At 37.4% G+C, this 26044-nt stretch overlaps 1 protein-coding gene across 1 annotated transcript in view; it reads right to left on the reverse strand.

Annotated features, from left to right (window-relative positions):
- The window catches only part of LOC134674231 (microtubule-actin cross-linking factor 1), a 312488-nt gene that overhangs the window by 155811 nt on the left and 130633 nt on the right, over positions 1–26044 (reverse strand). Inside the window, exons 5-6 of the mRNA XM_063532291.1 lie at positions 2367–2560; positions 1355–1440 (exon numbers count right to left, since the gene is read on the reverse strand). Coding sequence (XP_063388361.1) covers positions 1355–1440; positions 2367–2560 — 280 coding nt within the window. The remainder of the gene's footprint in view (positions 1–1354; positions 1441–2366; positions 2561–26044) is intronic.

Raw genomic sequence — 26044 nt, forward strand, 5'->3', positions numbered from 1 at the left:
ATTTACTGGGAAGGCTTCTAAACAAAATAACATACAATATTATAAGGCAACTCTGCTAAATAATAAGAGATGTACTTTAATGGTTTCGAGCCATAAGGAAATTACGTAATCAAGAGGTTTATGCCCTGACCGGAAAGTGATTTATTATTACATAAATCGGATAAAAACACTGTAATATTAATTAAAGAGCGCATATCAGTCGTTTTTGTCCAGTTAAACCTTCACTTCCGAACCGGACGCGGTGGAGCGTCGCATAATCGATTGTTTAGCATAATCGCGATCGATGAATCGATGCACCGGCGCGGGCGCCGAGCGGAACCGTTACGATACGTGGCTGGGGCGCGTGGACAGGTGGGAAGGACGAGGGAAGCGTATGGTACACATACCATACGCTTGGTAGTTATTGGTTTAGTGCTAAGGAGTAAGAGAAACCTGTACAATACATCAGTACCAAAGCCATCAGTAAAATTCTAAAATCAATATTTCTTCATATTCAATTAAAATAGGTAGCTATGTAGGAGAATTTGGGCTCTCAAACCGGCCACATTGTACCTAAGGTTAATGTGGGCAAGACCAGCTTATAAAATATATTGCTGGGGAGACCGTCATAGGACAAGAACTCTCGTATTTGTATACGTACGTCGCTCAGACACAGTCAAAAAGGGCTTCACTCCTTATTTTCTACTGAACTTCTAAAAATGGAGAATATGTATAATATGTCTAAAGGGGCCCACTGATTAACAGTCCGCCGGACGGTATTGGCCTGTCAGTTGTTCGGAACTGAAAATTTTGTTCTAACTGACAGGCCGATACCGTCCGGCGGACTGTTAATCCCCTTTAATGCAAGAGTTAAAAGTGACGAAACAGCTTGTAAACGGGCTACTCCACAGACTTTTCATCTAATTTTGGTGCTGCGACTTCGTGTTGCGATCAATGAGCTTTTACACTTAAGTCCCGTCATCGCCTCAATGGTCGGTCATGCCCGGCGAGATAATTGTTGACATGTGAGTGGTGAGCGCGGGACGTTGCCCGCAACGCTGACATGTCAATAGCTGACCTCTAGCGTGGGAAGCGGAGAGCTAGGCCGCGTGAGGATGAGCGTTGGGTAGTCTAATTAAACGCCAACCGGCGCCCAACTTAACTTGCTTCTTTTTCCATTTTCCAAATAAGCAACGTACATCGTACATACAACAACTTTTGGTACAATGAAAGTTATGTTGTGACATAAAATTGATATATGCTTTGATTAAAAAATACTCCAAATAAATATGAAAATACGCTAATAACTTTCAATTTTGACATAAAACATCATATTGTAAAAGTTTGAATGTTGAAGGGAAAAACGTCAACTTACCTTCGGGGTCGAGCAGCCTGGTGACTCCATACTCCTTCTCGACCACGTGGAACGCTGTCTCCAATCGCTCGCGGACCTGCCTTGACCTGCAGAACAATATTTGTCATATTAGCCATAGCCCGCAATGAATGAATAGTTATTTACGACACAAGTGCGTAAAGTAGGAAATTCGCACGTGTTACAGTTTCGACATAGGCATGGAAAGTGTTAATTCCAGCGCCAGTCCAGGAAAGTGGCACCATATGTACTGTAAAAATGACTACACGGATTACACCAATATGTAAAGTTAACGGTATGTATGTACTTAGTTCCTTCAATAAAGTATCAGAGCTGACGTCCTAATGTGTTAATGATCATTTTCACACGAAGTAAATTAGGTACTCGTAGCTTTTATTAGCCCTGAGAAGAAAGCTTGCTACACTAACGGGACCGCTTAATAGCGTGCATGTTTACAGCGCGAGAAATGTCAGATTCTGAACCGGTGATATACATTTAGGTGATCGGACACTAATTTCCACTAATGAAGGCACATACGGCTACAGATAAAATGAGATCACACAGATAAGAGGGGAAGAGGAATTGCAAAAAAAATCCCTACTCGTCTTCTATATTTATTTCTATCCCCCTATTTCCCGGGCATCCTATTTAACCCATAGCTCCTCTCGCCTAGTTTACCTCAAGCATGATACATGAATAACATTAAAACCTAGAGGAGAATCAAGGCTCAGCACGAACCAGGATTCGAAACTATATATACTTACAGATGGAAAGTCGTAAGCCTAAAAGTGACATTCTATACAATACTGTTCATTTTCTATGGAAATTGACACTGACAGCGACGCGTTTCCATAGTAAAATGAACAGTATTGCAGCTGCAGTTGGAAATGGAATGTCACTCTAACACTCAGCTGCCGTCGCTTAAAGGCCTGTGCACACGTGGCATGTCTGCGCACTGCAAACACAGTCGGTATACTCTGGCCCACACACCAACTAGTACTATGCAATTCCTCACCTGATATTACGCCAGTCTATCAGATCAGGCCGGTTCCTGTGTATGAGCGCGTTGAAGGCGAGCCCGTCCCGCCAGGAGGACGTGAAGTCCGTGACCCGCACGCCGGGGTACTTGGCCGTGGAGCGCCGCGCCCAGCTCAGCAGCGCCTCGCGGGCTGTCACGTTTGCTTCTTGGCCCACCACGATGTCAGAGATCTGAGGGAGAAGAAAATCCGTTAAAAACTGTGGAACTCTAAAAACTTCTACATTTTATCGAGATGAATCTGAACGTACAACTTGAAAGAACTTTAGGAGCTTGGTAATTAAAATAGGCTACTCGGAAGACTCAGCGTCAACGTCTTATTACGCTGTAGTCGGTCCTTAATAATAAGCAATCGCAATATTATTTCACACTTGTACCTATAACATACACAAACCTTAACCGTTCCTAGACTAGAGAGGGCCATCAACAATAATGATTTGTATTGCCTACTAAATTAAATAATATGTAGTTTAATCATCACTATCATCACTATCTGAAAGTTGTCTGGAAGAGATCGCTGTTTAGCGATAAGTCCGCCTGTTGTTACCTACATATTTGTACCTGTTTATACTTTTGTACCATTTCTTTTGTAGTGTGCAATAAAGCATTTTATTATTATTATTATCATTTATTTACATACAATATATATACAGTGGTAGGTACTACTAAACGAAATTAATAACTGGCTTAAAGTAGTTTTAAATTATGAAGTATCAAATTAATTTTGGCGTCAAATAAAAAGCCAGAGAAAATACGAGTGTAACATAACTTAATAGAGATCTTAACATGTCTCTGAAGTTTCTACATTAACATACAAATGAACTGAACAAAGCCATCTACAGCTTATTAAAGATTTAATCTCGATTCGCGTGCTTTGGGAAAAAACAATTATGATGATACTACCAACAATAGACCAGTACCGCACTCGATGTTACAAGAAATTGAGCCGTATATTGAAGCTAATAGAGTGTAATTAAAATACTTGTACCTGTTTGTCGTAATTAGTAGTAAGTTCGTACAAGATGCAAACGGGAACGATAAATAACAAGATGATTACAAGATTGGTTTTATTGGTAAGTAGCGTTTTTACAACGTAACTTTCTCATGTTAATTATAGCAGTTAAAACAACATTTCTTATTACGGACCAAAGCTCTTTTACAAATAAATAAAAACATAATTGTAAACAAAGGAATATTTCTATTTTAGGAGTTTTGAGTTGCGTCATCAGCGATAACCCAATCCAGGGGACCCTAATTAGTTTCTTCAGGGCAGGGGTTTGGTTCTTAAAATAAAATGAACATCGTGGTCCGTTTTTACTTGAGTTTATAAATTAAGCAAAAAAATAAAATAGGTCTGCGGTCCGGATCCGTACCGAGGTCCGCCATTTGGTGACCCCTGACCTAATCCTTGTGACAGTTGAAGTACCTAATACTAAGCTAAGACCGTAAACTACGTCTTAATGATAATAAAATGTCAAACAATTTAATTTTAAGAGCTCTTGCCTGGCTTATACTTTGATCAAGTTGGAATACACGATTAGGAGACATAACCGCAATCATCAGTTCCACTCAACAGAGTTACGGGAGCAGAGTTCTACTAACCCACGATTACTTGGTTTTTGCCCGATTACCTCATATCGCATTAGGAATGGTTGATACATTTCATACAAACAATGACGCCATCTTCCCACGGCCACAAGAATGCGCCAAAAAACTTAGCGCTTCTTTAAAGTCTAACATCAGACTCGCATCAAATATGTGAAAGGTAATATAGACATTGTGTTGTTCGTAGCTACGGTTCAAATTCTAATGACAATAAGCCATGTTAGGAGCCAAAGTTACCTCGGAAAATTGCTCGTTGTTGCTGTATTCGATTACTAAGCAAACATATAATGCTATCGTTGTTAAGCGTGACGCTTTAAGTAGTATTTTAACTTAAGTGTATTTCCAGGGATATGTGCAAAATATACCTCATTTCATTCCTTTTGTGTTTACTAAGTAATAACGAGATCCTTGCATACAAATCAACTATACACAAATGCAAAATTAAAACTAACCGCAAGCAGTGGCCGACCATAGACAGCGATAACCGCACAAATAATCCAACAGACCAAATTCACCACTATCACCTCAGCAATAAGACTCAATAAATCTAATGCGTCTAACTGAAACCAATAATAGCATGAAAGTATGAGGAAGCGAACACGCACTGGACGTGTAATGGTCGAATTAAGTTCTAATTTAAGCCTGACTGGATAACCTAGGGTTTATTGAGGCCCTGGAATGTCGAAGCTATCGGTGTCTTATAAGGAAAACTGCAGCTGGCCAGAGCCTAGAGAAAAACACGCCAGTAGTTAGCTCCAAGAAGTAAGCGGACAAACAACAGTTATTTTAAGTGGTTTGCAATTGACTGCAGGAAAACGTGAAAATATGGTATACCGTAATGGCAGTTAAATTAATTCAAATTTAGAAACTAATGATAGTAAACATTTCCAAATGAGTACTACTACTACTGGTCTGTTTACCAGAATCCGTATAATTCGTTCGTATATGCAGATACTGCTACTTATAGGGGTGTAATTATACAACCATATCCGAGCCATATCAACGCACCATCATATTCGCAGTAGGTACTAAGTTATACGCGTGCAGCCTAACTATGAAATATGTAATTATTAGTAAAACTGTAAACCATTTATATAAATAAAAAAATAGGATTTACAAAACGGGTTATCCACAAATGAAGATTAACTAGCATTCTTCTACTATATAATTACAGAAAGGCCAATAAATCATTTTGATTGCTCCAATCATACAGGAGCTGGCATCAAAAAAGATGTCTATAATTTAAAGAAATTATACTTCAATCATTGCAATCATTTTGCTATTTTGTACTGCTAATGACTATAAAATAGTAAAAAGATTGAACAGCCTTATATATTGGACAAATAAATGGTAATAGCTAATAAGAAAAGCTTATGATTTGAGAATGAGTACAGAAAGTTCAATGTTTACATATTGGGAAGCCTATTTGTATCTACGAAGCCTCTGTAAAATGTTACGAATCACGTAATTCTTCTATTGTTAACGAATCTCGGACAATGAACTCGGTGTCAATGCTAAATCGAATCGATCAGCTGATTATAGTTCATCGAACCGCTTGACCACTTGCCAAACGGCTTAGGGCATTTAAGTAGGTACCAACTACCTACTGAACCTACGTAAAAAAAAATTGCTGATTGCCTGTATTGTAAAAAGGAATCTTGAATCTCAGAATAAAATTATCTCATAACTAAAATACTAATAATACTTTTCCTCAACTACACATAAAAGTCTCCATACTCTCGATGGTAAGTATGTGACAATACTTTCAGTGAATCGTGAATTTTCTTCTAAAACAAAACCAAACTTCCAAAATAAAGCAAAGGTACACCTGTTTTACCGTTGGTCATTGTCGTATCAAAAGAGATAGCTGAAATACCTACGTGTACTGTGGACAAAAGTCGTTATAGGTACTTTGCATAGCAAACTCTTCTCGCATTTTAACAAAGTTGATAGTTACAACGGTTATTTAAAGAAATAAGACGAATTCTGTAACAGTTTTAATGCGAACGGTTCAGTATATTTGTCCAGCACATTTTTACATCCAGAGAAAGGAACCATAATCTAACGTATTTACCGTATACACGATGGATTGCAGAATTAGAATGTTTGATCAGTTTCCAAATAAGAATAAGAATTAGATATTGCTTAGAAAAGTCATCATAATACTCAATACAGTATTGTGTTCTTCGCCGTTTCTCATATTATACTCGTAGTAAATGTTGACATAAACAACGGGATTTTCTCTTGGAATACAGATCCCTAAACCGTTTTTGTTAGCGCCACGGCACCGAGGCGCACGTGTCAATGTCTTTGTTATACCGTTCATTCAAGAGTCTACACCACGCTTGATGCATCGCAAAACAATCGATGAACTAAATATGTAGTTCAGGCAGGATTTCTGACTGTCCGATCATCTGTATACTGCGTAGGTATATCTAGGGTCGACCGCGACTTCTACATTTAGTAACTAAACCTGTCAAACTGCGCCAAGGTCTGTATAGGATTTCATGTTGATAAATTACGTGATTTCTTTTCGATTGGATAAACACTCGACAGGACCAGAGAACGAGTATCAAATCAATTTCCAACAGAGCCAGTACGACCTTATATTTGCACTGGTCTTGAATTGCAGTGGAAACTAGTTTTCGAATGATCGGATCAAATGAAAGTATCATTATCATAGCAAATGCCATGGGCAGGGGAATCAGTCCATGAAGCTGGACGTATGAGCATTGCACGCGGACATACTTTCACTGTCTATCTACATATACAAATGTTTGCTAATGTGTGATGTGCGAAGTTTTTGTTATTGACATCTGGCTAGTCCATTTGACTACTATATTTGGCAACAGTCGAAAACGAGTACGTCTGTGATCATAATTGAATAGTCCAACTAGTAAATATATTATAGTACTGTAGTTTAACTACGCCTAGTTTTTAAAGCATAATACTCGTAAAGGGCTGCACTTTGCTGTGGCGACGTTATTCTGAAAAAAGTCTAAATGTTGCAAAATGTAGGTATGCAATTGCTGTTGTTGTAAGAATTTAGGACAACCTTAAGGCAGAATGAGTTAGAAAGGAAAAGAATAGCTAAACAAAAGGAGTCAAAGTGCCATCCTAAGTTAAGGCCATCCATCCATCTTACGAAAATGCTAATTGGTCCGCACGTTACGTAAGACATTACCAACCAGTTGCCCTTTAATATGAATTAAGACCAACCATTTTTGGAGACTAATACTCCCTAAGAATCTTATTTTGATAAGCTTGAGGCTATTTTGATACCAATCAGCAGTTACACCTGGATTAACATTGTATGTTGAATATTGAGTTTTAAACCATTAGCAATAAGGTAGCGGCATTAATTTGTGGGTTAGTATGGATACGTGGATACGTGGGTGTAGTCTCGGAGGCTAAAGAATCCATGATGTCATCGGGTAGTGTGTCAGGGCCTTCACTTAGTCGACACTTGGCTTTTTATTGCATATCTGATTGCTTTATAGGCTTGTGTCTTTAGTACGACGTTAAAAAAACAATTAAAACCGTTTATTATACGCCCACTTTTCAATTGTTAGTTTGTATTAAAATATAGCAGGTGTCTTCTAATTTGACTTACCACTAAATACTTGTGACAGTTTTAACAGCTCATACATGTACAAGTTCGGCAATGACCTCAATAGACGACAAGAACATAATTAAGTAACCAGGAAAATCATTATTATTTATGTAGTTCAAAAATTTTGGCGAAAACTTAAATCCAAACGTAAATTTACAATTACGTTAATTTGAAGTTTTTTTCAAACATAGTTCTGTCTGAAGCGTGGAAGGATATTTAACTGGCAGGATGTCCATATTACTCAACTGTCCTTACTTTGGCAACATTAGCATCTTATTAGCGCCATCACCTCAAGTATCATTGGCTGCAAACAATAATCGCAAAGCGGCCGCTGATTGTAGTGATTGTCCATCAACTTTAATGAAACGTTGGTCATGCTCCAGGTAATCACCGTCGTCTTTATTGTCATTAAGAACTTTATCGCTATCGCTGTTGAGTTTAGATTAGCTCGAGCGAGATCTGCGGTTTCGAACAGAATGGACAATGGACTGACACTGTGAAATATGGAGCGAGCTAGGTTTTGTCCGGATTGGATTCACCGTTTTTTATGTTATTACAAATCTTTGACCCTAATGCAGTTGATCTATGGTGCGGAATATAAGCGGGGATTCGAGTCACGATTCAAGCATCTAGAAGCACAATGGATACTCTCAATGGTGGTTTTTAGAAACCGCAAATTTAGCGGAAAATGTATTTAGAAATATGTAATCAAAATTCTATTTAGTAAATTGAATAAGCTTGGCTATGTCACAACAAAACAAGCCCAAAACCCTGCTTAGATATAAATAGTCTGTCGCCGATCAATTATTTACGGACTTTCTTAGGGTCAGTTGCACCAACCGTCTACCACCGTTAAAGCGTACGCTAAACTTTATTCTATGGGAAGTTTCATAGTTCACTGTTGAATGGCGTTGATCAGTCCGCTAATTGTGGTTCATGCATGGCCCTTAGAGGTAGATTAATCAAATCCTTAAGATGATAGGTACACGTTGCGTTCTTGCTAAAGGAATCTGATAGTAGTTTCATTGGCAGTTAAAACAATAGAGCACTATCTTAACATAGTAACTGAACACCGCCAAGTCAGTAAGCGGAACGAATAGCGCCGACATTACATCCCAATCGAATCGTCAAGAATGCTAGCAACCACTCGGAATCGGATTGTGCCCACCAATTTGTTTGAGTCGTGAATCCATCTTATTTGTCAATCGAATCGTGAGCAAGTGTTGAACAATTTCTTGAAGATCGTATCAAGTTGTTTTTGTTTACTTTTTGGGAATATTTTTGCTTCTCAACGTTTGATTTGACGCATTGTAGCTAGTTGATAGCTTGCTATGTATGTATGTATATGTATTTATGTATATATGTATTAGGGTGGGTCATTTTAACTTTTTTTTTATTTCATAGGGGGCACAGTCAAAAAAAGGTGCCATTTGGTGATTAATTATTGCACATATTTTTATTTTATTTTTAGCTTTAATTTTACTGCCTCCGGATTTTAGTCAAAGTTTTTGCTAAATGTATGGACATTATGAAAAAAAATGTTTCTTTTTGAGTACTTTTTTGGTATATTTATTGGCTATGAACCTTTACCATGCTATTTCGAGCTAAAAATGGTATAACTTTTTAGCTAAAGTTTGAATAAAGAGGCGATAAATAAATATACTCAGCAGACCATACAAAACATAACAATATTTATATGAAAACTTTGAAATCGATCCGGAGGCAGAAAATGAATTCTGATTACAGAATAATTTGAAATACTGTTTATTGGCATAATTACGCAAGTTTTTGTAACTGTGCCCGAAGGATAACTAATACTTTTTTTTTCTCCATACACGAGTGACCCACCCTAATATGTATGTGTTCCTATGTATGCGTGTATGTATTTTACACACATAAGATGAATTTCATCTTGTACAAGTACAAGAAATTCTAGTTAAGCATTGCATTTTCATATGCATTCAATACAACAATAAAGATATTGAAATTCCTCAATCAATATAATATGATTATGGCAATAAGTGGTCTGCTTTTGGATTAGCCACTTGACTGAAATAGAGAGTTCATTGGCATTTGAAGTTCAATGCTGGATCATGTTCATTGCCAGATGTAATCGATCATCTTTGATGAAACAAAACTATATTTAATCAATTCATGTTTACCAACTGCAGTTGATTAGTTATTTTAATAGTTTTATGAACATACTGATAGAACATCATTATTATAAAGTAGGTACACTGGTACAGGTCCATAACATTTATCAGTTAGCAAGCTTCCATTTATTTTTTAGCACTGAATTTGTGATACCATTAGAACGTTAATTATAGTAGAGTGTTAACCAAGGGATGAAAGGCACTCATTTCTGCCGAGGTAGTTTGGCATTCAAACGCAGAGAAAGCGCCAATAGTCGAGGCTGAAATTTACCCACCTATAGCAGCCTCTATAAAAATTCGGCACAAAAAGAATCCCGAATGAGAAACCTAAGCAATGCTTCATCGTAATATTTGATCCCATTATAAAGTCCAAACAGTATCAAGCACCTGGCATCTTGGTTGGGTTGGGAGTGAAACATAAGAATCGTGGGGCTGCGAGCGTGATGCCGCGATAACCGTCTGCCACGACCTAATGAGCTGCCGTCACCGCTCTGTAAACATAGCGGGTCTGAGCCAAGCCATGGGACACGAGGGAAATTCGTACACAATTACGATTATGACTAGGACAACTTGCGATGAGCTGAAGCTGCTTAAATTGAGCAATGTCTGTACTGAAAGAGAACGAGGAATAACCAAGGGATTAGGTATAGATACTGGCGTGACGGTGAGAAAAAAAACAATGACATAGAATCAACCGAAATCTATCCCGAAATCGAATCTAATATGTAGGTGAATCTTAGTTAGATCCTCATTGAAGAAACTGCTGATATGGTTTGATTGGAATTATTATTCCGAGTATCATGATCGGAGCTGTTTATTAAGTATGATAAAAAAAAAACTTGAATTGAGAACAGGGTTAAACTGGACGTAACTGCCATCCTCAAAAGACTCCAACTTTCAAAAGTAAAAGAGGGCACTAAAGTAACATTGATCACTGCTGCCCCGTTAGCGCCGACGATGAAACAGATAAGGAAACAATCCGGCAACATTTCACGTCCGACAATCCTTGCTCCCACGTTATCGCCCATCTTTATTTAGTCTGCGGCTCTGGAGTCGCATGGTTAAGATAATTGGCTAATTGTTTCGCACCTCGCTTTCAGGTTGGCTGCATTCTGGCTCATTTCAATAACATGGATGCATGCATATTACTCTCGTAGAGTTGGACGTGAATCTATCATAAAGCATTCAAACAAAGTACCTAATATCAGAAGTTTAACAATAGCCTCTTCTTCGGACTGAAATGCGAGTTGTGTCGTTGTATAAAATGCTACTGTGACACGCACCTACGGCCTATGGCTCATAATTTGATGTAGCCCAAACTATTTCGGATAATAATAAGGTTGAACTGAATTATATACCCCAAAATATGGGTCTAAGTAAAATAACACGGCGGGTGAGGTCATCGCAGAACCGTTGACATCATGACTATAGATGGGCATTCGACAAGGCCGGCATCGATAGATAGATAGATCATCGTGATTATCATAACGCGGCAAAAACATCGCGTCGGAAGTAACCGACGTGCCTTTGTAATAAACATTCCAATATTGTTTCGGTAGGTATTATATATTTATACCTTTTAGGTGCTGATATTGATTTTAGCTTGAATAATTCGGATTTGGGATATTTAAAAATATACACTTCTTAAAAATTTCTTCGAATTAGCGGACACCAAGCATAAATTATCTGGGATTCCATTTATTTGTGTTATAAAAGTCTATTATTCAACATCATATGAATCATTAGCCGGTCACCAGCATATTAAACTAAAAACACCAACATATAAAGATATGTAAGCGACTCTTATCTTTCATCTTTTACATACAGTATAATTTTTCTTTCAAATCTAAATTATCACAAACAAGCCCTAATAAAAGTATAAAATACAGATAAATAGTCAGCCAAAAAAGTTTTGTCAGTAACAGTATAATGTAAGATATGTACTTATACACTTTTTTGCGTTATAATATTCTAGCATAAGCAAAAGACAGAATGGTTCTTTCAGCTCATGGTCCACTGACAAGCAACTTTAGCCAAACTATAACTCTGTAATGAGAACCACCACCACCACCAAGAATAGGAAAGCATTCGCTCAATATAAAGCCCATTAATCCACATCCACGTTAAGAATAAATCTGTAGGACCTGAATTGACGGACAATCGTATAGTGTATACAACATTATTTGCGGTATTTGACGTCTGTCACTCACAACAGCAATACTACGTAAAATGTCTTGCACATCGAAATCACAAAGGAAAACAACTGCACTGCAAACGTTTACGTTCTACGTCTTTTCTTTTTTAATTTTAGGGTTGGCCGGTCACCATCGTTATGAATCGGTAGTCGTCTAAGTAAATCGATATGAATTTTTCATTTTTCTTTTAATAAAAGTAAGGAAAAGGTGGATAATTAACTGCAAATATGGATATATTTATCGTCACCTAACAGACAACAAATTTGACACAGAAATAACATAAATAAACTTTAAAATAGATCCCCAGTTAGTTTAGATTTTGACGATGGGTGCGACCTACTCGGTCGGTGTATTAAATGCATTTACCTTGCGGGAAAACCATATAATTGTAGCTTTATTTAAATCTCAAATAAAAATTCATTATACGTCACAATTCGATACCTCAGTCTACGTGCCATCCAATCGTAATCGCTTGCTGTGACAATCGATTTGGGTTAGTTACATCTCTATATACGTCAGTCACAATGTGTCAAATAACGCAAATAATATTGCATACAGTATAGTTTAATGAGCGAACCATACGCGGAGGTAACGGTCCATGTGGGAAGCCGTTTTGGGATCTGATAGACTTGTAACAGTTGTAACTTTTGGAAGGAGTTAATGGATTCTCAGGTGATAAATATGCTGATATTCAAAGCTGTAATATATTAAATCTACAGTTACAAACAAAAAATAAAGAGCTACGTTTTTTTTAGTCTCGCTAAAAACTACCAAATTGCTAGTAAGTTATCCTGCACTGCCAATGATAACCTGATAACAATCTATGATCAATATCACTCTATGTTTCAATCATGTCATGTCAATCGCCAATAAGTAACTCATGAGTCAATTTAGATGGCACGATAGTTTTATGTCTTACTGTAAGACTTAACATAATAAGAGCTAACTATAGGTCGTTTGTATAACTGTCTGCATAAATTCTCACGTGCAGATCCTTTTTACAGTCGACAAACCGTAAAAATGTCTGCCTTAATATAAATTCACTTAATATGCCGTTACGGATACATTTATATCGCATATTTATTTAAAATTTGCTAGTTGACATAACAGTGAAATGCAAATTCTCTGAATTTTATGCAGTTAAACTTCTGTCGCTTAGTAAAATGTGTCGCCGACAAATAAAGTACCTACTTAACTTTCAGTGGCGGTGCGTCAAACATATCCATAGTTAGGCAAGCAGGCAAGCCGAGGCTAATTTGGCTTACATATTTCCTTTATAACTCTGCTCAAACGTCCAAAAACAGGCAAGCCGGTGGGAATCGGCTTTTGTGGACGCGCCGCCACTGTTAACTTTTCACCTAAAGTTGGTTACTAAATTCAGTTTGGAGGTAAACGTTTGTTTCATCAGCGCAGTCATCAGCTTACGTAAATTTCAAAGCCAGCATAGACCTCTGATATACACCGGTTGATATACACGGGGAAATGCAAATTTTCTGAATTTTATGCAGTTAAACTTGTGTCGCTTAGTAAAGTGTGACGCCGACAAAAAAAATACGTCTAACTTTTCACTTGAAGTTGGTTACAAAATTAAGTTTTGAGGTAGCCGGGTTACTTTCTGCTTCATCATCATCAGCTTACATAATCTCTCTGCTCTATATCAGCTCTGATATACACCGGTTTAGGGCAGGGACTTCATGTGCAATTGCAATTGTCCGTTCCCGGACACTTCTTAATAATTTCTTATCTTTTGCACCTAACTCCGACTTGTTTGCCGACGAAAGTCATAAACTTGTTAAAGATTTTTTACGTTTTTGCGAACAAACATCCAATAGCTAGCTTATTAATCGCTCTATTATTACTTAGGTACTTAATTTTTCTACTTAATTTTACAGTGCATTGGTGTTAGCTGTAATGCTGTAAAATTTAATTTCAATAAATATCAATATCAATATCAATGTGCTTAGAACTTAGAATATCTTCGCCGATGTAAATATGCAAATTGGCTAACCATTTTTGAATGATCATCTAAAACAGGCTGGGGTGAACAACACAATCCGCAATATTTACTTCACGTGGGCGCTAGATTCGAGCTCTTATCATTCGCCATGCAAATACAATCATTTGCATAAGACTAGCGAGATAGTGATTTCATTAGGCACTCGGTTATAGCGACTTAAACCCGGTTTGTTATCATTTCTGCAAAGCGTAATTGGATATCATTTTCCATATTTTTTTAGATTTCATATTATTACGGCAGAGTCAAGATCAGATATATCATCGCAAACAAGGTACCTACATAGAAATATCAGAACACGACTATTGTCACCGCGTTAGAGAGCATAGTGGATGTCAAGACATTTTTAAGCTAGGTATGTCAGATGTATGATGTCTGTAACATTTATACGGGGAGCAACTTTATTATGAACAACAAATGCAAACACTTGTTCATTCAATATGTTTGCGTTATTCTGCATTCAAACATTAAGATGATTAAGGAGTTTACCAAGCATATCCAAAATTATCAAAACAACTCAAACCATACAGATAAGAACATCTGATTTAAATAAGTTAAATTTTCCGAAGAAAGTATACATACAAGTATAACGGATGTCTAATCAAGTCATGAATAAAAAGCAAGGAAACTCATTACACAGAAGAGTTATCAATCTCCGGTATAGAATGCCAGGCCTCCAGTATCGCGTGTCCACTTATCGCCGTCTCACTTTCCCAATTAGAGGCCCTTTGCTTTCTCTGTCTGTGGTTATTAGTTCGGAACTAACACTTTCGATGCTGGCTCCACTGTGGATACTTCATTTTATGGCAAGTTTAAACAAATTCTTAAAACAACCTCATTCGATATAGAGTAAATGCATTTATAAGTTAAAACAAAGGCAGTTAGTAAGAACGTAAACGTTTTTAAATCTGACTCACTTATGTTTAACACTGCAATGATTCAGCAGTAAAAAATAAAAGCTGGTTCGGTCAGAGCTTGAATCATGTTTTGAGCTTATAACGGCAGATTGACTCAAATGATGTAAATAAAATATAACAGGTAATAAACATTTAAGAGAGCCTTATAAGGCGGTTATTGCATCTTGCCAAATAAGATTAACGGAACAAGTTCGCGGATTATTATTTTATAAAGAAGAATATCAAGAGGAGTGAATCGATAACATATTTTGCCATATAAGTAAGTCAAATCCTGAACTTTGATTACATCCGAAGCGAACTAGAATTTTGCACCCATGTCCCATATAAATCTCCATTATTTTTCCGGCGAAGTCAACAAACGACGCATATTATTAATATATATATATATTTTTTTTTATGAAATAGGAGGCAAACGAGCAGACGGATCACCTGGTGGTAAGCGATTACCGCCGCCCATGGACACCCGCAACACCAGAAGAGTTGCAAGCGCGTTGCCGGCCTTTAAGATGGGAGTACGCTCTTTTCTCTTGATATTGAACTTGGCTCTCATTTCACATTTATGTTTTTGATGGAATAAATCTCTACTAAATATTTGCAAGAACACACCCAATGTTGTATCAAATTCAGGTCTAATTCAAAGATTCCAGTATTCAACGACATGGAACATACTCCTTTGTGTTTTAACAATTATTAGAGTTAAGTAGCTTAATTTGAGGCACCCGGTCTTGCCACCCCGCGCCCATAGAGCACGGCCATAGAGCACAGTGTTCACGCGCCGGTGCGCGCGCGCCGCACCTGTCTCCTTCCTGTCCGCCATCTTGGGAGCTTGGCGGTTGGCGATTAACTATTGTTTCAAAGACACTGACCGCTGGGAGCCACCTTAGGTAGGAACTCAAATAGGTCATTAGATAACAGAATATTTAGTTCAAATTTGAAGATCGAGCAAATAAAAAAACATTGTTTAAAACTTAAGCCGTTGATTCACAATAAAAGTCAAAACGTAGAGTTTCAATAATAAACGTAGTAACGAATATTAAATTAATCATTTCTTCAGTATTTTTACTCATAAATAACATGATTTTAACCGTAGCTATTTCACAGTTTTACGGCTCTATTAGTTTTAGTTTTGCAACCATAACAAATCGTATCGTGTTGAATTGTTGATAACATATGCAGTATAGCTATGAACAGCTGAAAATCAATTAAAATTCGACATTGACCTACAGTACCGGTCAAAAGTTTAAGTTCACTCTGCGAAATAAGGTTATCATATGTAATTATGCTCAAATATAGAATATGTTTTGAATTTCAAACGTTTAATTGTTTCCACGACTACCAAATAACAATAAAAATACCTCTTGGAGGAATCGTTTTATGTTATTCGGAAAATTTGATCCATTTAATATTTTTGTTCCGTATTTCCTATGAGATTTCGTGAAGTTAGAAATCATTTAAAATGGGTCGCAAAGCCGATTTTAGTGTCGAAACTCGTGCTGTTATTGTAACTCTGTCAAATGAGGGCTACACGACGCGGAAAATCGCTGAAAAAATGAAGGTTTCTCAAACCGCTGTCGTGAGTACTTTGAAACGAAAACAAAAAACCGGTCTTAATTGCAGTCGATCTCGATCAGGTAGGCCAAAAGTCACGTCTAAAAGCGAAGACCAATTTATTTGCGTGCAGAGCAAACGCCAACGTACTCTAACTGCTCCAGAAATTTGCGAAGAACTCAACGCCACCCGAGAACAGCGAGTATCGGTTTCGACAGTGCAACGGCGTCTGCGAAACTATGGTCTAAAAGGTCGTATTGCTGCCAAAAAACCCTTGTTACGTAGTCAGAATAAAGTTAAGAGGTTGAAATGGGCCCAGAAACACAAAAACTGGACGTCTGAACAGTGGTCTAAAGTTTTATTTTCTGACGAATCGAAGTTTGAAATTTTTGGAGGGAGACGTCGTCAATATGTTCGACGACAAGTAGGCGAACGAATGATAAAGCAATGCGTGATGCCAACAGTGAAGCACGGTGGAGGATCAGTTATGGTCTGGGGATGCTTTGCGGGTGATAAAGTTGGTGATCTCGTGAGAGTCAATGGCATAATGGATAAGAAAATGTATCATAACATTTTGCAACGTCACGCTTTTCCATCTGGAAAACGGATTGTAGGCAGAGGTTTTGTTTTCCAACAAGACAACGATCCCAAGCATACGTCGAAGTTGTGCAAAAACTACATTTCATCCAAAGAGAACCAAAAAGAATTAAAATATATGGATTGGCCTCCTCAATCGCCCGACCTCAATCCGATTGAGTTGTTATGGGATGAATTGGACAGGCGTGTGAGAAAAATGCGGCCAACTAATAAAGAACAGCTTTGGGAATACCTATACATTTGTTGGAATAAAATTTCGACATCAACACTGCAAAAACTAATTACGCGAATGCCGAAAGTGTGTATGGCAGCATTGAAAGCAAAAGGCGGATATTTTGAAGAGTCTAAAGTTGGCAAAAACTGATCTTTTTTTATTTAATTGTGGTTTTAAATTAGAGAATTACCTTTAATTTATTATGTAATAAAAGATTATTAAATACTTTTATTAGTACATTGTGTTATAGCTTCATTTAACCGAATTTACAGAGTGAACTTAAACTTTTGACCGGTACTGTAAAACCATTACATAATTTTTTAAACGAAACAATGGAAGACAATGGGACCTGCTGTGCAAACGTCTGCGCACATGATTTCGACAATCGTGCGCATCGGCGCGCATCTCCGCGTCTCCGGTGATTTACGAGTACGACCGCTACTGTGAGATGCGAAAACCGATCGAGATATAATCTCACATAAAACTCAAGACAGATCTAGAACATATGCGGTTTTAGAAAAATAATGTTTAAATACATTGCTTGTGCACGATATCGACATTACTCAGGTGTACAGTCAGCAGTAGAAGTGGCTTAGCGGGCAAAGTGAAATGATATGAACACAACTTCAATTCTTGAATTTGATTTTTAAATGTTAAAATCTTTATATTGGCCACAACTTCATTGTTAAGATTATAAGAGCGCGTATAGACGATTTGAAACACCTCGCCTGCTTATATTTCTGCTGTTCACTGTACAAATTGATTACGATTACCAAGAGCTGGCGCCGATTGTCTATGAAAATATTGACAAGGACTGTTACGAGTCATCTTTGTACCTACTCGCATGTAAATTGTAAGTAAGTACTTAAGTTTATTTATGTATGTATGTCAAGTAAGTACTTGTTTATTTTTATAGTATCTTAAGTAAATGTTATCGAAGAAATAGTCAAATTAACAGAGGACCCAAAATCACAACACAAATTATTCCACTTTATTATCTCAATGACAGCTATCGCCAGCACGGGGACCTCTCTAGTGTGTCTAATCCGCGAAATCTGAACGGTTAAAGGACAAGCCAAGTATCACGATTCAGTAAATTGCAGTACTTTAGAGTTCAACCACCTCAACAGCTGTTTTTTTTCTTCATAACCAATTAAGCATTAAGATAGTTCCTTGTGAGTTTTTCCTTTGAATTAAGTGGCTAATTGTCCCATTAAATTGACGTCAGAAAAGTGGTTGAATGGAGTTTATATATCATTATCGTCTATTTACGGATTGCGTCACGTAGATTACTCCTGCACCCTTCTCACCTTTTAACCTCAGAAGGTATGAGGTTAAAAGGTGTATAGATAGATACCAGATACATGTTTCTTCCTATCCACGCCGATCAACATCTTGCTAGGACTCTTACATACATAACGTAACTAAACACTGCCCTAAGTGCCCTAACACTATTTTCGTGAGAAAAAGCGAATAAGTCATTGTATCCTCCCATAGATTTCCATCTACAGTCGATAGTTAAGTTTAAATCTATTCACATTTCAAAGAATAGAAGACCATCTTCATTCCTATTTGTTCCTACTATGTGTATTATAAGGCTTTTAAATAACGGTCAGAAAAACCAAGCTCGTCCCATTGAATTGATATAATGGGTCATCAATTACTAAACAAAAGAAAGCACATGATTATGCAAAAAACCTAGAAATGAGCAAAAAGCGTTAAGCATGGAGAATAATTATATGCAACTAACAACTATATGCAGCAGCGGTCTCAGATGGGTGCCTTGAGGTATGCCGGCGGATTTATGGGCGAATATCATTAATTATCAGATAACAGCTTAAACCTCGGATTATCAGAATAGTTTCATTTTAAAATGTGTAAAAATCACCAATAGACTCATGGTCTACAATTCTTAACAAAGAAATTAATCGTCGTTTGAAGTCAAACGCTAAATCAAAATCGCAATTTAACTACACACTGGCAGTGCAATTTATGCAAAATCGTTGCAATCCGAATACAATTATGCGTTAGTCGAAGCAACGGGCCGTGAGACGAATTAAACGAGCAGAATCTACTACATATAGGTATTCCTACGGACCTAAAATACAACATGCCGAATGGGGTTCATAAAATCATAATGTAAATTGTAATCTAGAATTTGTTTGTTGGTCCAACTTTGATTTCGATGTAATCCCTCACAATTCTCATCAGATTCTCGTGAAATTTTGTGAGCAGATTCAATGACTGAATAGACATTTTTTGTCGATTCAGTTTGGAAATATTCTAAATGACGGAGTCATAGTTTTATTTAGTTTTAAGTTACGCTCGCGAGGTCTACAGTTCACAGTGCCACTAGTTTATGAACGTGTATGTAGGTAGGATTATGCTACACTATTGTCCTGTGACTTGCAAGTCCCTAATATACTTAATGAATGTAAATGTACTAAACATGTTCACGACAATGTAAGCGCATATCTCATGGTTAGTTAACTGAACAAATCGCCCACGCCTGGCCTTCCTATTACTAATTAAGAGAAAATCTATCCATTGTATGGAATTAAAATGATAACGTACTTTCACTGGCTGAATGGATTCCAACAACGCGTTAATTAAAAAAAGAATTGAAGATCTTAATTACAAACTTCAAATATTAAAGGCGAGCGCAACATGAAGGAATCTATATTGTATTATGATTCTTATGACACGATTTATAAGGACTGTTTTCGATTAACCTGGTATAATATTTTCGTCTTCACAGACGGTTGAACTGCTGACATTACTCCGGTTATTTCAAGAGTTGAACTTTAGGCGTCGTCGTCATGTCTATGCTATTATTGTGGTCTTATCTCCGGCTTTCGATCTGCCATTTTAAATTTCGATCCAAATCCGACGGTTATTTTAACGAGCACATTTTGACAGCTGATGTATTTTTGCCTTTCTTCCCTTCTAAAAAGAGATAGCAAATACATAATTTGCAGTAATATACTTACTGCTAAATAATGCAATGATAAGATGACATGACCCCAATTATCCAAGAGAGGATCTCTCTTTGTAAGTACCTAGGCAATATTTAAGAGTGAATTTTGAATCATACAGAAAAAAACCTTGTACGTTTACTGTGCAGTCATTTTACTTTATATTTGTAATTTTCCGCCTTGATCTACGAAGCAATTGTCGGAAATATGCAATTATTTATTTAAGTGTAGCCTGAAGCTAAACGGTTGATGGTTTGCTATTGCTTTAATTACAGTGATTTTTATTAATAAGAGCTGCACCATATCTGTTTCCAATGTAAAACTTTGTTTATTTTAGTGCAAGAGACCAACTTCAAGAGGTAGCAGTACCTATTGCTCTATTTCAAATTATTATCAACGTTGTTGATTGTTGACGTTTTTTTTTTGGGGAAATGACGCCACAGCATACAGATGTGGTGCATAATTAGGTATTTTCCTTCGTATTTTCACGGAAACGCACGAATAAGTTTTGCTATTTCAGTCAGTCTCGGTACAAAAAGTACTGAGGTTGACGGAAGTGATATGACACGAACGTTTCCGAGAAAATACGAAGGAAATCAATTATGCACTACATCTGACTACTTTACAGAGACATATACTGTCAGATAACTCTAAGTATGTTATCGATTGGAAACAAGAAGGCAATCAGAAGTAATTAAATATTTATGACAGATCCATTATAAATCCAGCTTATGCTCTTAGCCTTATACGGATCTTGATCGTCGCCAGCGCGTCACCCACGCTGTGAAGTCACCGATGACGTCACGGGCGCCTTTTCCACTCATGACCACCCCAAAATTTGAATTGCAAAATGATTTGATATTTGTATTGTTGCTATTGTTATCTAATTTATTCAGCGCTTATATTTTTTTAAGCCCGACTTTGTTATGTTTGATTTAATTTATAATACACGTGAGAATTGACAACGTAGCTATCAATGTTAGATGTTTATTTTCAAAACAATAAATCTTGTCTGTTGAAGATATTTTAGATAAAATTACATATTTGTAATTATGGCAACCACAAGATAAAAGCAGAACGTATTCGTACCTACATAAAATACCCATCCTTTGACTATTTTTGGAAGCTTATAATTAGGTGCATTTATTAGAATTCCCACAATAACGGTTAATGAAGGCAGACGTTGAAAAATATTCTACTTGCATTGAACACTCCTCCGCATCCTTAACACTTTCAGATTTGGAGCGCACCGTTATTTTGGACCATGTGTGTGCGAAGAACGCAATCGAAAGATCCCAATAGGTACGGATCAAGCTAATTTATCTAAAGAGGGAGCAAATAAATCTTCGGACGAGCCTCTAAAAAATAAACGTAGGTACAATCAAGTGTAAAAATATGGGTGTAGACAACTTACTCAAATATATGTCCCATATGCCCAGCTATGGGATATATTGTTGAGATGATTTGTGCACCCATATTTTTACACTTGACATTTTGTGGGCATCAAAAAGCGATAGTCATTGAAATTTAAATACGGATGACATTCGTATAAGCAAATACAAAGTGCCCATCATCATCAACGATATGTTATTTATACTCTGAAAACACTACGGTTTATAAATCCAATAAGTTAGGCTATCTGGTCAATGTAAGGATTATTAAATTGATTGGAATTTTAAGCCTTATCTGAAATATACTTAAACAGCCAAGGAACATTCTATCTATTTTGGGATTGTATCTCAAACGTCCGACGTGATGAATTGCAGCTTTTAATGAACCATCCTTCGTTGGGAGCGATTTATTTACCTAACCTAGGTCAGAGGGCACTCTCACTAACCAAACAACCCATAAACACTAGGAAATGGGTGATATTTAATGAAGAGAGGTATTAGATAAATAAATACCATTGCATCTTAGCTTTCTCTCACAGATACTTAATCACAAGGTGCAAGGATGTAATGGTAAATGGTTAGTGCAGGAAATCACTCGTGTAACTAATAGATGCCAATTTCGTCATTACACGCGTTCGTTTAAGCACTGATTCTAAGCGACGCTTTTACAGCAAGAGTTCAAGATTTTTGAGAGCTATTAGACTGTTTGCCTCTTTAAATCTATCGTGAACGTCAAATTATCTCCAATCTATCGTATATGTAGAACAAAGATAAGATGTATTTTGAAAGCTAATTGTTACAATATATTCTTAAAAAGAATTAGGAATGATCGAAGAGACTGGTTAAAGCAAAAATCTTGATAAAAAACTTTAAACAACAAAAGCAAACGACTTAAACACATTATCGGTCTTAATGGACATTATCATGGCAAGTCCATCGGTTTCCGTTCGATAAAAAGACGGCTTCCTCAATTAAAATTTCAGACGTAATTACCTTCACTCTTCGCGAGTGAGTCGCTTCCATCTCCACGTGCCTGTAGTGCTCGGCGGACCTGTGCACCTCGCGAGCCTCTCCGCGGCGGGCCAATTCTTCGGCCGCGGCCTTCTCCTCCCCTCGCGTGAGGGTGGTAACCTTCTTCACGATCCTGGTCGTGATTCGCCTCTGGCCGCTGTTCTCGTCTTTCTTCGAGATCTTCGTCGACTCTAGCGAAGAGCCTAGTATCTCGGTCGACAATCTTTTGTTCGTGTGAATCGCCTGCAGTTCCGACACCCCGTAGCCGCCGGCCGAGGAGGGCACGGCCAGCGCGCCGTCGGCCGCGTCATACTCGAAGTGGGTTTGGTTCCCGTCGTGGACTATCCGACCGTTGTAGTTCTCCTCGCGGTACGATCCGGATCGGTAGCTCGACGTCCTTTCCATGCCCGGGTAGTTACCATCGTACACCGTCTCGTGTTTCGTTAATCCCTCCCTGAGACTCCTCGGTACGGAAGCCAAGTTGAGGCTGGTGGTGATGGGGGAGCCGACGGGAGACGGTGTCGATTTCTTCAGGCTGGACTTCAAAGGCTTCGAGTCGTCGTTCTCGAGCGTCCCTTGCACAAAGAGGCGCTTGCTGCTGCCTCCTTCTTTTACGAATCTGTACATTGACATTTTCGATTCGTTCTCGCCTTCACAGGCGTAATTTTATCATCGCTCGCAGACTACAACAAATGTGGAATTAACAATTCGATACGCATTTCTATAATAAAACCGGTGACAACTTTAGACAAGCTTATTTCTCTCCTCGACAATAAGTGGGAATTTTAGACAATGATCTTGAAAGTGAATTGTAAATGTTGAAATTGAAAGGCGTGACTTTAGTTGACGGATTAGGCGGCCATGGGTGCGCGGGCGCCGAATATGGTGCGACCCTTCCGGCGGACGTCACATGCCTGCTTCGGAGCTAAGCAACCGGTGACATCGTATTAGGCGTGTAAAGACCAGGCGAGTGGCGAGTTAAACCTTAGCTAAAATAAATGTTTAACAACAGGTTGTTTGAGTTAAACGGGAAATGTGAGACACGAGACACGTCAGGGAAATGTAATAGGTACCTAACAAGGGCCCCTGCAAATGTTGAGACTTAATGCTACCGTTTACGTAATGTTACCGTATCAGTTTTGAAGTAAACTTTCTGACAAGGCACTAAATGACCAATTCAGTGATATAAATATCAATGAAAGATCAAAGGGAAAGTTTGGAAATTATGAACGCACATTTGAGGCAAATGAGGTAAACCTTGACCGAAATACGGAGAGCAAACACATGAATAAACATGTTGACATAATGGGAGATCAAGTATGCGTCGCCATTACATGGCTTGAATACATTAGGAACCATATGCTTCCGATATGTGGCAAAACAGTTGACACTTTGACAAGGCAATGTAGCTACTAGACACATCCTAGATTTTACAACTAATTATGAAGTGTTATAGAAGTGTACATTTATAATATAGAGCAGTATATCTTCGATAGACATAAAGGTATGCTAGCCACAAACAAGAAACAAGTAGATGTTATATTAATGTTACATGTGTACGTACAGATAGTCTAGAATCTAGACTATCTATCTAAAGTTAATCTAGACTCTATATTAACTTGGATTAGTAGTTGCGTCTAGGATTCTTAAATGTTCAGAGATAGGTTACTATCATCTCTATACTGTGTTTCTAGCAGGTATGTTGGATTGGTTAAGCACACAGTTATGCAAAAGGTGGACTTGCTAATTGCGCTTGCGTTGCATACGAGTAACCTAAGATGCAAACAACTTGGCGATAACTACTCTCTCGTTTCATTTTATATGCTAGTAATATTTGGAGAGTTAAATATCTATCAATCAATGTTCTTAGACTGCATCTTTGCAGTTTTTGATTCATCATCCGTGGGTACCCCTTTAGTTGTTACCCCCTTTTATATTCCTTTAGTTTAGGGTATAAAAGCTACACTATAAACAGGTATCAAAACATGCAAGTGCCAATATGTCCCTAGTCATCATCTGCCTAAGGTTCTTTTTAGAACATGTGTTATTTGACAAGGTTATAATCGTCATTATCATTAATCTTCATTTGCTATTAAACGTTTTGGATTGGCACATTGCATCTTAACCTGCCTTGTATTTATTAAGCATCGAATTTATCTTCGTTACTGAAATTAGATTTTCGAACAGCTTAAATTCCTGCTGCCTTTTTTCGCATTAGAACATTATCGAAATAATGCAAATGATTGAGGTATTGCCGCGTGGGTTCTGTTTGCGGGGGTCGAGTCAATGGTGACGCCTACGACGGGCCTTGCTACTCCTTGTATGGCTACTTGTAATTGTCAGTATTTTTACTGTAGGAATGCGAAGCTAAACTAGATTCATACCTACATACAAGTGTCCATTTGCAATAGCACCTTGAGTTATCGTGACTTATTGTTTTATTCAAACAAATGAAGCACAAACAACGAAATGTAGAAAACAAAATATTTACAAAAAACTATTTCATACAGGTGTACCAAATTATCGTTATTAATGTCTAATTTAGGTTTTCTTAACAATCAATTTCATTTCATCAACGTCTCTCATAACTGAACCAGATGGGAAAAGACAACATTTTCCTGGGATCCCCGATTTCAAAAGAAACATATTTTCAGATTAAGCCAGAATTAATCATAAATCAGGTCCTTTGGTGGCGAGCAAAAGATTTAATGTGTCATGCGTTGTAAGAAAAGAAGTTACGCAAACGGGTAAGGAGGGCGGGCGCTTTGAACAGAGTGTCACATAATATATCCTGTGACGCATCACGCAAGCATACGTGGAAACCAAGTTAAAGTTACGAATTAAGACATTTACAGATTATTTTTGTCGGTCATAAATCTTAATGAAAAAATTAAGATAAATGATTTCCGCAATAAAGGATTTGTAAATCTCGTTACGAGATTCTCGTTTACATTTCCGTTAAACAAATCTACTAAGAAGTCCTGATCAATTTACAGATACTGCATATATTTAAATACGTGTGTTTATTACAAATATGTGATCACTGTGATCAGTATTAATAATGATCCAAAATCAAACAAGTAAACTAATACCTAATATTTACCTATTCGATGCTTCAAAACAATTTGCTCTAAACCGGTCTTGCAAAAAAAATTAAACGCATGTTATATTGGAATGTTTAAGGAAAAAGTGATGTCACTTTTGAGTGTAAAAAACGATTCCAAATGTGTTCACTTGTATGATAAGGCCAGCTAATAACTAGTTTGCAATTTTTATAAATTATTAGATATAATTGCCAGGCGATGTTTAGATTTCAACGTTTTTAATCTGCATTTCTGGGCTTAATTTTCAAGTTTGTTATTGTTGATGTTTTAAAATGGGACGAAACAAAAGTCTGTAGGGTTTACCGAGATTATTTTCCGAG

This window comes from Cydia fagiglandana, chromosome 19 (genome assembly GCF_963556715.1).
Source record: "Cydia fagiglandana chromosome 19, ilCydFagi1.1, whole genome shotgun sequence".
NCBI classification, from domain to species: Eukaryota; Metazoa; Arthropoda; class Insecta; order Lepidoptera; family Tortricidae; genus Cydia; species Cydia fagiglandana.